The following is a 14,787-nucleotide window of genomic DNA, read 5'->3' as shown; positions in this document are numbered from 1 at the left end:
TGGTGATGATAAGAGTGGTGGTGATGGTGACGATGGTGATGATGGTGATTATGGTGATGGTGGTAATGATGATGGTGAAGATGGTGATGATGATGGTGATGATGTGATGATGATAGTCATGGTGGTGATGGTGATAGTGACAGAGGTGGTAGAGGGATAGACACAGAGGACCTGGACTAGCCCATTGCTTTAAAGAACTTTTATTAAAAAATGGATCTGCCTTTTGCCTCTGTAGTCAACCTAGAAATACCAACTGTAGGTAGATTTTGGAGGAAGGATAATTGGAGCTGGAGAAAGAGGGGTGTTGAAGATTAACCCCCCAGGTGGGACTGTCAGGCTGACAGGGCCCCAGTGTCTTACTTCCCCAGTTTGTGGGGAGGCCACTGTCCCTACAGTACAGCACCCAGAACTCCAGCACCTCTCTGGGCGCAGGGCGCAGAGGAGGAGGGGCGCACGTGGGACAGGAGGGGGAGCCTTTGGGAAGGGCGTGGGAGGGAAAGCTCTGTGCACAAGGGGCTGTTGGGGGGAGTCTAGAGTCTAGGTGCTGGTGTGGGGAGAGCAGGGAGGGCTGGGGCGGAAAGGGAGAGGCAGGGCAGACTGGGTCAGGGGCGGGTGGAGCAGGGAGGTGGCGGGGAGGATGGTTCGGGGACAGTGTGGATGGTTTGGGGACAGTGCAGAGGTGATCCGAGGGCAACGATCCTGGGAGGCAGGTGGGAGGTGGGAATGGAGGGCTGAGGTGTGGCGTTCAGCCTGGGATGAGGTCTAAGGGGAGGGATGAAGGCTCGAATGGGGGTCCGAAGTCGGAGGTGGAAGTCTGAGATCGCAGGTATGGGGTCTTAGAGTGGCGGTGGCATCGGAGGGCTGGGAGCGGTTTGGGAGGAGTGCGTGCAGGTCTGAGGGCGCAGGTAAGGGGCTGGGGGCGGAGCTAGGGCGAGAGGGAGGGCTCGAGGACCGAAGGACCAGGCAGCTCCCAGTCCGGAGGCTCCGGAGGAGGAGCTGGGAACCGCGGGCGGCGGGCCGGGCTGCGCCATGAGGGTGCACCTGGGCATGCTGGCGGGCGCAGCGGCTCTGACCGGGGCACTGAGCTTCGTGCTCTTGGCGGCCGCCATCGGCACGGACTTCTGGTACATCATTGACACCGAGCGGCTGGAGCGGGGCGGCCCGGGGGCGTGGGGCCGGGCGGGGGCCGCCAACCGCAGCCAGCTTGAACCTCTGAGCTCGCACTCCGGCCTCTGGCGCACCTGCCGGGGTAAGGGGGAGCGCGGGGACGCTACGTGGTGCCGCGGCCACCTGGGACCTGTTGCTGGGCTAGCAGTCCTCCCTGAGCTCCCAAACGCAAAATGCGGGGACGGGGCCTGGGCCAGGTGGGTAGAGGGCTGCGGAGCACAGCCGGCTCCTGCCGCCGCTGCTGTCTCGGCACGATCCGCCCTCCCGGGGTAGCATCTAGGTCGGGAGTGGGGGCGAGGCCTCGGGCTGGGGTCCCAACTCCAGGTCCGCACCCACTGATTCTTCTGCCCCATCTAGTCCAGAGCTCGTGTGTGCCGCTGATGAACCCCTTCTGGCAGGAGAACGTGACCGTCAGCGACTCAAGCCGACAACTTCTCAGTGAGTCTGGGAGGATCGGGATCGGGAGAGTCCGGGATCTGGACACGGGTTTTGGAGTTCTTCTCCAAAGAGCGGGGCTGGGGTCTTGCGGAGGGGGCAGCCGGTGCCAGAGAAGGGAGTGGAGATAGGAGGAGGGGCCAGGCCTCTCTTGTGTCTCAGCTCACACTGTGTGGTTTAGGATTCATTCGACAAACGTTGATCGCAGCTTCCTCTGTGCCAGGCACCGTGCTGATGATTAAGACCCAGGTCGTGCCCTCCAGAAACTCACAGACGAGCTGCGGAGACAGATGTGGAAATGCCCAGCCACATTTCAGAGCGACAAGCCGCAGGAGGGAGGGTGGGTGGGAGTCGGAAGAGATGCCTAAACCAGCCTGAGGAGCTGAATGCAGAAAAGAGAGGAGCCCAGAGACCCGAACGCACACCCTATGTCAGCCTCGGGGCTGAGAACAAGCACTTGGCAGGAGCCGGGAAGCAGTGAGTATCTTTGGAACATTCAGGAAAGATCAGGGGCAGAGACTTCGCCCCTGGGGCCACTGGGTCTGTCCTGTTCAGGACTGATTTCCCAGAGCCTAGCACAGTGCTTGGAACTCAGTCACGGTGGGAAGACTGAATGCAGGAAAGTGAATGGGCTGAACAGGCACTTGAGAAAGGAGGGACCTAAACATAACAGTTCAGTGAGTTTGTTGAGGCTGGCAGGGGGCCAGGCATGGAGCTAAATGCTTTTAATCTGTCTTTAGTTAAACTCCACTCCTACCCTGTGAAGCTAAGTATCGTCTCCATAATTATCTTCATTCTTTCTGCAAAGAAGCTGAGGCTTGGAGAGGTACCATAGGAAGAATGTGATGAGGAAGTGAAGGCTGAGTTCCACAGACCTTGAAAAGTGTGGGCTGCTTTTGATGGACTTGTTGAGGCTTAGGAACAGAGATCAAGTTGCTAGCATGGCCCACAAGGGCTTCCGGGGTGCCTCTTCAGTTTCAATCTCCCCCTTGCTTTTTCTTCTTTGGCTATGCTGGCCTGGGGCCGCTTCCTGAATGAAGGAAGGGGCCCTTCATTCCTCCTGCCCAGTTTCCTCCTGCCCCTGGGACTTTGCACATGCCATTTCCTCTACCTGAGATCTCTCTGCTCCCATCCCTCCAGCTTGACTTGATCAACTTCTACTCATACCCCAGGTTTTGTGACATTTTTGCATTAAAGTCTGATTCCCTCATTAGACTGTGAGTTCTGTGAGGATGGGGACCATGTCTGTCTTGCCATGGCTTGATGCCCAATATTTAGCACAGAACCTGGTGTGGGGTGGGGTCATGAGCCCAGATTTGCTGAGCAGGTACGAGAGTGAGTACCAGTTGTCTTATGTTAGAGGTGGAACATATTTGTTAAATGAATGATGAGAAAATGAGTGGAACAGAAGTTCAGTGCTGTGTTGGGAAATAGTTAATAATTGTCTTTCTGGGGGAGAAGGGAGTCTTGATTTGAAGCATTTGCCGATTCCTGTGGTGTAGATATTCCCACTGGGGTCAACTTCAAGCTGCCAGCATGATGGCAGCTGCCTCCTTCGTTCCTAAAAACAGCAGCTGGCTCTCCTGAGCAGATAGAATCCAGCTGCTACACTGCATAAGGTCCTGGGGCAGGAGACGTCCCCTAGATACTCGACATATTTGGGAGGTTGAAGGAAGGTAGAGGTGCCATGAACTCTGTCCCCAGCCCCAAGCTGACCAGAATCAATTTGGGGTGTTCTCAGAGCATCGTTTCAAGAATGATCAAGAGTTTCCGCCCTTGACATGAGGGACATGAGTGCCAGATGCCAGCTCAGACCTTTCCCAGGACCCTCTGGGATCGCAGGACAGGTGTCTTAACCTCTGAGACTCAGTGTCAACATCTATCAAAACGAAATGTCAAAACCATGAAGGGGGCGTGGTCAGAATTCCATAAATCAGCTGGATGAAAAAAGGTGTCCTTACCTGGGACCTCACATAATGCCTGGTGGTTGCAATATCTCTGTGTTGCATTAAAGTACTGGGCACATAGTAAGTGCTCAATAAACACTAGTCTTTGCTATTCCTTCCACCCTCTCTTAGATGCAGTCCCGTCTCTGGAGCACTGACCCTTTGCTGGGCTGGGTGCTGGCATTTAGGTACTTATCACATCTGTGGGTGAAGCGGACTAACTAGTATCGGCGTTGGCCTGGCTCCTTTGTGCAACTTAATAATGCCAGCAACCCTGTGTGCTTCAGTATTTTGAGAAACAGGCAACAGTCACATTCAGAGCCTGTTCATCTGTTCACTCTCAGACCCAGGCCTAAGCCCCCCCAGCTTCACTGCCAAGGAGGTGTGCAGCCTTGGTCATGTTCCCTGTCTCTCCGAGCATGGGTTCCCTCATGGGTAAAGGGAGGATGTCTGCCACTACTCTTCATAAGGATATGGCAGGGATGGAACGGGAGAGTGTATTTAAAGAGCCTCAGCGGTGCCTTCCCTCTGTAAGTGCCCCTTGAATGGGAGCTGCTATTATTACCATTATATCATCCAAGAAAGAGCAGGCTGCCCCTTCAGACCACATGCTCACTGCATACCTTCCCCAGAGGGAGACTTTTCTCAGAATCTCTTTGTCCCCAGAATGAATTTTGAATCTTGCCCAAGCTCTTTTGTTAGGTGAAGATGTTTTATTCCTTGAGGACCTGCTGCTAGGGTCACAGAGGAGAGAGGACAGTTGTCAAAGCAGTATGTTCTCCGAGCCAGCCTCCTAGACAGATCCCAGTGGGGATTTGTGGGGAAGAGCTCTTGATTTTCCCTGCAAGAAACCCCAAGCAAGCAGACCACTCCAGCGCCCACTAAAAACCCACCTTGCCTGGATGTTTTGTCTTGCAGATTAGCTCTGGGGATGTCCTGGGTTTGATTCCTTGGCCAGGGACTGGAATTACTTTTGGTGGAGGAGGAGGGAATCATCAAATTCAGCACCGTGTTGAAAAAAGAGTCACAATTTAGAAACCACTAGGGTAGCAGTACCAACCAGAAGTCTTTTGGTGAAATGCAAATCATCCTTATTTAAACGAGAAAAGGAATTCCCAGTCCATACAACTGAGAAGTTCAAATGTGCTAGAATTCCAGAGAATTAAACTCAATTTCTTTCCTCTCCTCTCTGGGCTTTGCCTCTGTTTGGGTCCTGCTTTCAATAAACCCTCTCTTGTCTTAGCAACCCAATCAGGAGGCTCTCTGCTTGCCAAGTCTGCGGAAATTCCAGTCAGGCTTCTCGTTGGACCAGCCTGGATCCCATGCCCAGGGCTGAGCCTATCCTTGTGACCCGCGGGATGGGATGTGCTGATGGCCGGGGTGAGTTGTGCCACTTGTAACAAGAGGAAGGAGTAGGGCCAGTCCTAACATGGATAAGGGTCCTACATTTTACCAGCTGTGTGGCTTCTGGCCCAATCTTTGCTTCCATAAACAGGCTACTCTGAGATGAAATGAGATCCCATATGCAAAGCACCTAGCAGGGGTGCACAGAGCAGAGTAGGAGCTCCATTCATGTCCCCTCCTGCTCTGGGTCCCACTGCCTCCCTGAGCCTCAGGCTTCTCTTCTGTAAAAATGGAGCTAATTATTTACTTAGTCCATGAGTAAATAATTGTCTGTTTACTGGGCTCCTGGTCCCCCATCCTATGCTGCCTCTTCCAACTGGGAATCAGAGATCTGAGTTACAAGGAGGAAAGGCAGGAGCAGAGTTGAGCAGGAGGACTGAGGGCAGGGTGTTCCAGAGACTGCTAGAAGGCCGGTGTTTCTGGAGGTGGCACAGAAAGTACTTCTTACCCACACCTTGGGTCCTCCCTATGCCTTACTTCGGCTGTGTCTCCTAAGAGCCAGGAACAAGGTCAGGCTGATTATCCCGCAGCTAAGCACACCAGACCTAGAGCAGTCAGATGCCTCGCCCAACATAGCACAGCAGTGGCAGAAGCCCCACTGAGGGCCAGAGGCCTGGCCTGCCTGTCTTCTGAGGTGGTGAGGTTGGAAAATCACAGGATTGGGTCTCTGGTCTCTCTGGGTACCGGCTGTTGCAGTGGTTTGGAAAATTGAAACCAGCCCTCCCATGATGCCTGGTGCTGATTGCAAGAGAGGAGATGGTGGGGGACAGAAATAAAGGGACTAGGGACATAATGGGATTCAGAGGTGGCCTCAGTCTAGAGGGAATTTCTCAGTGTGATTCATGGATAGCTGTGTGGTAGGCAGCGACGGAAGTGGGGGCGCCTAGAGTGTCAGTATCTCCGGGCATGAAGGCCGGGGCTTCAGGCTGCCCCTCTGGTGCCTGTTGAAATTCAAGTACACACTTTAAACAAATAAAGAAACAGAAAATTCATATTCAGCGTAATTCCACTTTCTGGGATCTACCCTGAGAGTTTCTAAGAGGCTCACCTTAACCATTTTTGTGGCAATGGAGGGCAAGAGGCAGCCTCGGGGCTCGTGAGTGGAAATAGGGCTAAGCGTCTGCATGTGGTACGTCTGTCCGTTGGAAGATTTTGTCGTCTGCAAAGAGAATATACTGATGTGCATGCAAGACCAAGAAATCCCGTGGAATGAGAAAAGCAAGTTACAGAGTGTTATAAGCAAGATACCTGTGGGTGGCCTAACACCTTCTCTTTTCAGATGTTGAAGTAGGACTGGCTGTGCCCTTTAGAATTAGAGAAATCGGTAAATACCTAGGAAAGTATGAATTTATGGGAAAACGACTGGCAGTGGGTGCATCCAAGCATTTACAAGACGTTCGGTATGGGGAGGGAAGGACGGAGGAGTTGAGGTGGGGGCTGCGTGGGTCTTGTTTTCATTTCTTCTGAGAAGAATGCTATTGTGTTTGCTACAATGCAAACCCTGGGGAGGACTGTCCTAGTGGTTGAATTTCCTTGTAACGTGGCTCATGGAACTACAGGAGCACTGCCCGCCTGTCCAGCTGCAAGAGCTGGGACACGTGTATCCTTCCAGATATCTCCTGCCTCAGGGCCTTGGCACATGCCATCCCCTCCCTCAGGAACACTTTCCCCCAGGCTTTCTCATCTAACCTTAAAGTTGAGGCCTCCTCCCCTTGCCCCCAGAGCCTTTCCTAATTTGCAGGCTGGGTTAAACACCTCTTGTCTGCCGTCCCGCCACCCGTTTGTCAACCTCCTTTGCTGTTCCATCCCAGCTCGGAGACTTGATGGCTGTACCTTCTTGAGCAGCTGACTCAGTGCCTTGAACCTCACTTTTCTCATCTGTGAAATGGGCATTCAGATTCTTCCCTGGTAGAGCCCAAGGTGGTCGAGGGCAAGAAAGAAACAGTTATTCTCACATTTGGTGCTCAGGACAGCTTGGCAAAGTCAGGGCCCATGGTCCAATGGACAGGGGAGGTAACAGAAAGGCTTTTGGGAGGCGATGACATTCGCTTGGTAAGAGGTGGCATCGGGATTTGAACCTATGTCTTTGCTCGTTGTAGAGCACTTTTTCCATATCACAACAGCACATCTTGGAGTGCTCGAAGGGAATGGAAGATGCAGCCCCTGTTCTAAAAAGGACTGCATTCTGGTCACCCCAGATTCTAGAACAAATATTTATGAAAATGTAAAAATGGACTTCCTCCCCAGGCACGATCCGTACTGAATATCCCTGAGCCCTTCTTGGGCTCTGCAGGTCACACTGACAAGGCTTAAACATAGGGATACTGTGACATTTCCCCGTTTGAGAAATGGTTCCTGAGATTTCCTTCTTTCTGATGTCTGTGCAGAAACCCTGTCTCCGCTTTCTGTAAGAGCACAACTATTACTTCACTAATCACCCTAGGGCTTCCTGACCTCGCTGGTGTTGCGGAATTGGAAGCCTGGTTTTCCCATTGAACAGCTCTTTGAACAGTAAGGTGATGGGAGTCACAATCACCTTTTCCCTGGCGTGAACATCTTTGCTTCTTTCTGGGTTTTCTCTTCCTTTTGCTTGCAACAAAGCTTTTTTGTTTTTGTTTTTGTTTTTGTTTTTTTTCCTCAACAAAGTGTTTTTGAATCGAAAGTTTTCTTGCCCTTGGGCACACATTGGTCCTCAAAAGGATTAACTGGGTGGGCCTTGCATTCTATGACCAGGGTCCTTTTAAGAAAAGGGGAATGGAGATGTGGGCAGAGAGTGGGAATGACACAGCCACCAGGCTGTGCCAAGGATTGCCAGCATCCTTGGGAGGCTGGAGGAGGCAGGGAAAGACTCCCCCATAGCCTCTGGAGGGGAGTGCAATCATGGGACCTTGATTTTGGGCATGTGGCTTCCAGGACTGTCAAGTAGGGGGCACCTGTAGGGGTCAGGTGTTCCTGTAGGGGACACCTGGCTTGTAGTAATTTGTGATGTCCCCCAAGGAAACAGATGCAATCACACTATCCGAAGAAGTGCCCCCCACTCCCCGCCTACCCTGTTTTTCTGCATCGTCCTGCTGGCTTCCTTCATGACACATTACAGCCTGTAACTTTGTTTCCCTGCTCGTCTATCTCCTGCCCTGGACCCTGGTCTCCAGGGGGAGGAGGGCAGGGACCTTCTCCGCTGCGATGTCCCCGGGCTCTGTGGCAGAGCATGGCCCTCATTAGGGGCCTATAGATACCTGTTTTCAAATGAGATGTGGCTGGAAATGGGTACAGGACTCCGAATCAATCCCCACGCCCCAGGTCTGTGGCCCTGAAAATAACAAAGACCAAGGTGCACACATACACATGCGCGCACACACACGAAAGCTAAGCCAAACTTCAGCAGGAGATTTTACAACTCTCCCACGGGAAGCCTTCTCTTACCCAGACATTTAATTGAATGTGTACGTCAAGTCAGCTTGCAGCAAGTCTGGGGAACTCACACGTGGTGCCGCTGGGGCTGAACCCACTCCAGGAAACCTCATTAATTTCTAAATGATGAATGATTTCACTTCCCAGCCATGGTCTGGAGGCAACGCCATATAGGGGGATGCCTCTGCCAGGGCCAGGTTTTTACCGCAGCTGTTGTACTTCATGGCCCAGGATTTTTCCTGGAAGGTAGGAAGGAAGGAGGAAGGAAGGAAAGAAGGAAGAAAGGAAGGGAGGGACAAGCCTTGGGAGGGATATTACTCTTGTCTCCTTGACTTGCAAAGGTTGGTGGCCTTTACAGGGTTGAGGACAAAGTGACTCGGTCACCGTGGAAGCCGGGCTGGATTCTTGTCTGCACCATCGTTTTACTAGCGGGCTTATGATCCACTTGGCACTTACTCTACGGGACGTGGTACTTACATTAAACTTCCCCGTGTCGCCCCATCGTCTTCAGGCACATGGTCCTGAGGGCAGTCCCGTGAGCCACCTTTTCACAGAGGTAGAAATGGAGTTCCTGCTGAATTAAGAGACACACCCAGGGCCCCAGCATCAGAGACCAAATACAGATGCAGAGTACCCGGCTGGAGAAAGTCTGTGGTTTGAACCCCCTGTGAGATCATCTCTCAAGCTTCTTGGCTTTATTTTCATTTCTTAGAAACCGCCATATTTTCTTGCCTTAGAGAAACACCATCTAGCTCTTAATTAATGAGGTCAGTGAATACCCGTTGGGCACTCATGGTCTCCTGAGAGCTCCACTGGAAACTCAGGGATGCGATCGTATGAGAAGAACCCATTCAAGGAACCCGCAGCTTAACAGGAGAGAGAGAAGGGGGAGATGCCCTCCATCCTAGGTGACAGATGCCAGGACAGGGCGACAGTGGGGAGCGGAGGGGGTGCAGAGCAGACTGTGGGCATGGGTGTGGGTGTAAGGAGAGACCTAGGAGCTGGGCTTGTTCTCAAGAGCAAGAGCAAAGTATTTATTTTCATCCCCATCTTGCTGCCGAAAGGACTGAAAGATGCTTAGTGCCCAGTTCATGGTCAATAATCAATAAATATTTGGTAAACGAGTGGCTGGTAAAGAACTTTGCAATTGTTTCACATTCTGCTTTGGCTGGCGGGAAGCTCAGAGCCAAGACGGTGGCAAATGTTTAGATGTTGGGATCCTGAGACCCCAGATTTCTTCTACCCTCTTCTCTCCCACCCCCACACCAACTGACTTTCATGGAACTCCTTTTTTCCTACTTTCTGGTTTTGTAATGTAAGTTCTTATCATGCCTTGTTAGTGTAATGTGCGTCTGACTCACCAGCCACCTGCAATTTGGGGACAGGGAAGAGGGGTTGGGGATGTTCTTTCTCTGGCCTCCCCTCCTCTCACCTGTTCATACCCCCCAACCCCACGCCTGCCCTCGCCAGTCACTGTTCTCATTAATGGAACTCAGAGCAGATGTTCCCCAGGCGATGATGGGTCACTGTGGAGGTTGCTGTTCAGGAGCCTGGGAGGGAAGACTAGAAGCTGGTGGGCCTGGGCAGCCTGGGACGGGGAGCCAGGACAGGCAGAGTGCACCAGAGGGAAGTGGGGGAACTGTATGTGGAAGAGGAAAAGCAGGGTTGGGTCTTTAGGAAATACTTGGATCTTGAGAGCAGGAGCTGCTTTCGGTGTCTGAGGAGCGAGGGACCAGGCGTGCATGGGACTTGCCTGATATGGTGGTGTTCAGAACTTGAACTCCCTGCTGAGCTCTGGAACCTGTCTGGTCCCCACTCCGAATCCACCTCTGTAATACTGGTGCCCCCTGGTCCCCGAGGCCAGACCTGCCCCAGTCCCAGGCCAATGTACACCTCTATCTCTGTTGCCTCTGCTCCGGTCCAGCGGGCATCTCATGCTGACCAAGCCCCAAACCCAATGCTTCTTCCCTCATCTTCCCACCTATGCAGACGGCAGCATATCCATCGAGCGCTCAGGTCCCAGATCTCACTGCTTGTCTTGTCCCTCTTGTTCTCAAAACTTCAACACCATTGCCCGTTTTATCCTCCCAATATACCTGGAATCCAGTCCCTTCCCAGCAGCCCCAGGCCACCCTCATCCTTACCAGGGTGATTGCAGTATTCCCCGATGGTCCTCCTGCTCCTTGTCTTTGTTTTCTCGGGCAGGCCAGGTGGCTTAAAAACCCAAAAGTGTATTGCGCTACAGTCCTGGAGGTCAGAAGTCTGAAATGTAGGGGTCCGTGCGGCAGGTACTCCTGGAAGCTCCAAGGCAAAATCTGGTCCCTGCTTCCTCCGCTTCAGGTGGTGGCACCAGTCCCCAGAAGCCCTTAGCATGAGGCCATATAGCTCTGTCACCCGTCTTCACCGCATCTCCTCTGTGTTCTCGCCTGCCTCTTCCCAGAGCACTACTCATTGGGTGTGAGACCCCCTCGAATCCAGATGAGCTCATGCAGAGACCCCCTCATTCCATTCCATCTGCAAAGACTCTCATCCCAGATTGGGTCTCCTTCAGTGGTTCCAGCCGGACATGAGCTTGGGAGCCACCTGTCCGTCCCCTGGCCCCCTCTGCTGTCTACTCTCAGTATAGCAAGCAGAGAGGTCTTGAGAAACCTAAGTTAAACTGTGGGCTTCTCTTGCCCCGAGGTTCCCACCTGGTGTCTCCTTTCACTCAGAGGGAAGTCCACAGCCCCATGTGTGCTCTGCTCTTAGCTCCCTGCTTTCATCTCCTGCATCCCCTCTCCCCCACACTCTCTCCGTGCGGCCCCTGCCAGCTTCCCCTGTGCCTCCATCCCACCAGGCACAGTCCCTCCCTGGGTCCTCTGCACCTGCTCCTCCCTCGCCCCCCCCCCCCTTTCATTCTGCAGGCTGCCTTTCTCACCTCCTTTCTGGGGCTCTGCTCAAATGTCACCTCCTCGGAGAAGCCACTGCTCCTGCTCCTTCTGTGCCGTGTTCACCGCCCACCCCAGCCACTTGTCACCATCTCTCAACCACGTCACCGATCTGTTCACTGCTTAACTCTACTCACTAGAGTGCTCAGGAAACACGCTGAGTATGTGAATGAACATGGCAGTTCCCGCCTCACAGGGAGCTTGAGGACACGTGCTTGTGAGACCTGAAGCCTGGCACAGAGGAGTCTCTGCACTTGTTACTTCCAAAACTGAGTTTACTTTACTAGTGAAGTCTAGTCCACATAGAATGTTTGTTAGTTTCAGGGAGTGCAACACAGGGATAGGCCAATTCGATGCGTTGCTCAGATGAGCGCGCATCATGGCCACAGGTGTAGTCACTCTCCACATCGTGCAACATTGTTACAGTATTATTGGTTATTTTCCCTACACTGTGCTTTTCGTCCCCGTGACTTATTTATTTTACACCTGGAAGTGTGTATGTCTTCACCCCCTTTATCTGTTTCACTTATCGCCTCACTCTCTCCTCTCTGGCAAGTGCCAGTTTATTTTCAGCATTTAAGAGTCTGGTTTGTTGTTTGTTTGTTTGCTTGTTTGTTTTGTTTTCTGGATTCCGCGGATCAGTGAAATCATACAGTGTGTGTCTTTCTCCATCTGACTTGTTTCACTTATGTAATGGAATGTTACTCAGCCACAAAAACAAGTGGGATCTTGTCATTTGTGACATGTTGTTACATGACCGTCATCAGACGTGGTAGCAGTGGCGTTAATTTTTTTCTCCCAGCATCTGGGGGCTGGCCCATAGGTGGTACTCAGTAAGTGATTGTTGATTGACTGAAAGTTGTTGGTAACTCTCCTCTGCCTGCTGTCCTCTCTCTTCTAAGCCATGCATGGGACATTTGTGATTCTGCTGCCGCTCAGCCTGATCCTGATGGTGTTTGGGGGGATGACGGGGTTTCTGAGTTTCCTCCTCCGAGTCTCCGTCCTCCTCCTGCTCACAGGGACCCTCTTCCTCTTTGGAGGTAGGTGCCCCCGTTGCATGGAGCATGGGGGCCCCTTGTGAACCCTCAGCCGGGGAGGGGCAGGCGTCTTCTCTGGGGCTCGGTTTTCCCATCTGTGACATCACAGCTGGGAGGGATGAATGGGTCCCAAGAGAGCAGTAGAGGGTGGGAGTGTGTCCTGAGGATTATTTCCTGATTTCACAGAGGATCCTAGAGCTTCTGTTTGAGGGCTTCTCCCTCAAGCTTCTCCCTTCTCCCTCATGCGTCTCTGCCCTTCTGATGCATCTTCCTTTGATTGACTGACTGACCGATTGATTAAAAACTGGGCAATGCCAGGGTTAATCCCCTTTGTTTGGCAGAACAGAGGCTTTCAAAGATGGGATCCAGTGCACAGCTGGTGTCCTAAGCCCTCTCTCCTTCCTCCTTCCTTCCTCCCTCCTTCCCGTGGGCTTGAAATCGTCCCTCCTTAAACCCAGAACAGGAACAGAGGTGATTCACACACTTGGGATCCATGGAGGGAAAGCCCCCAAAAGACTGTCTGGAGGTGAAAAGAGTGTGAGGCTCAGATGTCCTCCCACCTCTGCTAGTATTAACACGGGCATTAAGAGTTTACCCAGGGACTAATTCTTGAAACCACCCTGCCCACTTGGACTTTCTACAGTGGTGGAAAATCTGATCCACGCTTCGCCATTGGCGGGGGCAGGGGGGGGCTCAGGCCAGGCTGCGGAGCACTTTACGTGGAGCTGATGCCCGGAGGGTTGAGATGTTCATTTCCACTAATTTAATTTCACTTGAAATAGCCCCCTGTGGCCAACAGCTGTGTCTCTGGACAGCGCAGCTCTCATTTCTGGTCTCTGGAGACCCACCGTGGGCCAGCCCCATGCTGGGTGTGGGGGAATCCAGGATGAGCCCCCTGGAACTCATAGCCCAGTGGGGGAGACGGCCATTAGCTCAGCCATTTCACAAACAAATGCAAAATTGCAGTTCTGATCTGGACAGTGACAGCGGGTGGTGCTGTGAAGCCACGGGGTGGGGGGACTTGACCTGTTTGGGGAGGTCCTGGAAGCCAAGCATGAGCTGAGGTGGGATGGAAAGGAGTTTCTGGGGGTGGGAGGGAAGGGACTAGGAAGGGAGGGTGCACCGGATAGGGGACTAGCAAGGGCAAAGGCCCTGTGGTGGGAGGAGCATGGACACCTGGAGAGGTGGGCTGGGCGAGGAGAAGAAGGAGCCCAGGGTTTTGATCTGCTCTCCTTTGCCTCTCCTGCAGCCTTGGTGACCCTGGCTGGAATTAGCGTCTACATCGCATACTCGGCCGCCGCCTTCCGGGAGGCGCTGTGTCTCCTGGAGGAGAAGGCCCTCCTCAACCAGGTGGACATCCACTTTGGCTGGTCCCTGGCCCTGGGCTGGATGAGCTTCATCGCCGAGCTGCTCACTGGTGCGGCCTTTATGGGGGCAGCCCGAGTGCTCAGACTGAGACAGAGGCAGGACCAGGCCATATGAGCCCGATGCTTGGTCTGGTGGGAGACAGGGGCCTGGCCTGGGGCCCCAGGGATCCCTCCGTGGGCTGCAGCCTCCTCTTCCTCAAAGGCCACCAGTGGTGGGACCAACCCAAGGACTGCTGTGGGCTGAGCTCCAGGCCTGGCTGTCATCTCTGTGCCGTCTGTGCTGCCTGGTGTGGCGTGTCTGTGTGTTTGTGCACGCGCGTGTCCGTGTGGGCTGGAGGAGGCCATCGGAGTGCAGAACCCACCTCCCACGAAATAACAGATTAGCCCCTTGATCATAACCAGAACTTTCTGGATGCAGCCCCGGTGGCCCTCCGCCGGCTTCACTTCAATCCTCACCCCTCCTCATTGCATCAGCTCTGCTTCTTTGCTAAGGACACGAGAGACCAGAGAGGTTAGGTAAGCTGCAGAAAGGTGCACAGTGAGCTGGTAGTGTATTCCTTGCTCCAAGAACAGTGCTCAATCCCTTACCACAGTTTTCCTGAGCAGGTCCAGCAGGCTGGCTGCAGCGCGATTGCTGTGTGTGGGGGTGCTGGACCCCCTGCCTGGGGCACAGTGTGAAGTGGGGGGACGAGGGCAGAAATCTGGGCTCCTCACCAACCAGGTGGTGCCCGTGTCCCCCCTCGCCTCAGGGAGGTGCACGCTCGTCCCGTCCACTGTCCCGGAGCTCGACGGGCCGGGCTTCCTCGGAGCGATGATTCTCAGTGATCAGGGGCTCAGTAGCAACAGAAACAGTCATCCTGGACATGGAAGCCCCGCCAGGTTCCTGGTGGCCGGCATGCTGGTGTCACTTCAGAGACTGCGGGAGAGCCAAGGGCAAGCTCACCGCTGGTAGGAAGAGCAATCAGCAAGCTTGAGATTCAGGAGGAATCAGCAGCAGACTCGCCCGAAGAGGGAAGAGGCATCAGCAGACTCGCAACCGGACTCAAACACACAGTAGTAACTCCTGGACACAAGCACCACCTGTCAGCCCTCA

The 14,787-nt window shown here is 53.5% G+C and overlaps 1 protein-coding gene across 2 annotated transcripts; it reads left to right on the top strand.

Moving 5' to 3' along the window:
• Positions 1-1,029: 1,029 nt before the first annotated feature.
• TMEM114 (transmembrane protein 114) lies at positions 1,030-14,346 on the top strand. Of its 2 annotated transcripts, XM_047714451.1 has the most exons (4): positions 1,030-1,249; positions 1,525-1,605; positions 12,193-12,330; positions 13,577-14,346. In XM_047714451.1, exons 1-4 carry the CDS (start codon positions 1,030-1,032, stop codon positions 13,807-13,809), a joined length of 672 nt encoding a protein of 223 aa, XP_047570407.1. In that variant the 3' UTR covers positions 13,810-14,346. The 2 variants fall into 2 exon arrangements, with proteins under 2 accessions (XP_047570407.1, XP_047570408.1); XM_047714452.1 differs by lacking the exon at positions 12,193-12,330.
• Positions 14,347-14,787: the final 441 nt, after the last annotated feature.

This window comes from Lutra lutra, chromosome 18 (genome assembly GCF_902655055.1).
Source record: "Lutra lutra chromosome 18, mLutLut1.2, whole genome shotgun sequence".
NCBI classification, from domain to species: Eukaryota; Metazoa; Chordata; class Mammalia; order Carnivora; family Mustelidae; genus Lutra; species Lutra lutra.
This window is presented reverse-complemented; position numbering and strand designations above follow the sequence as displayed.

What these genes read in the sequence shown, in the direction of transcription:
- TMEM114 (XM_047714451.1), top strand. Translation starts at nt 1,030, where the DNA reads ATGAGGGTGCACCTGGGCATGCTGGCGGGCGCAGCGGCTCTGACCGGG. An exon ending in CCTCTGGCGCACCTGCCGGG is followed by an intron (nt 1,250 to 1,524) that starts GTAAGGGGGAGC and finishes TGCCCCATCTAG; the next exon opens with TCCAGAGCTCGTGTGTGCCG. An exon ending in CTCAAGCCGACAACTTCTCA is followed by an intron (nt 1,606 to 12,192) that starts GTGAGTCTGGGA and finishes CTCTCTTCTAAG; the next exon opens with CCATGCATGGGACATTTGTG.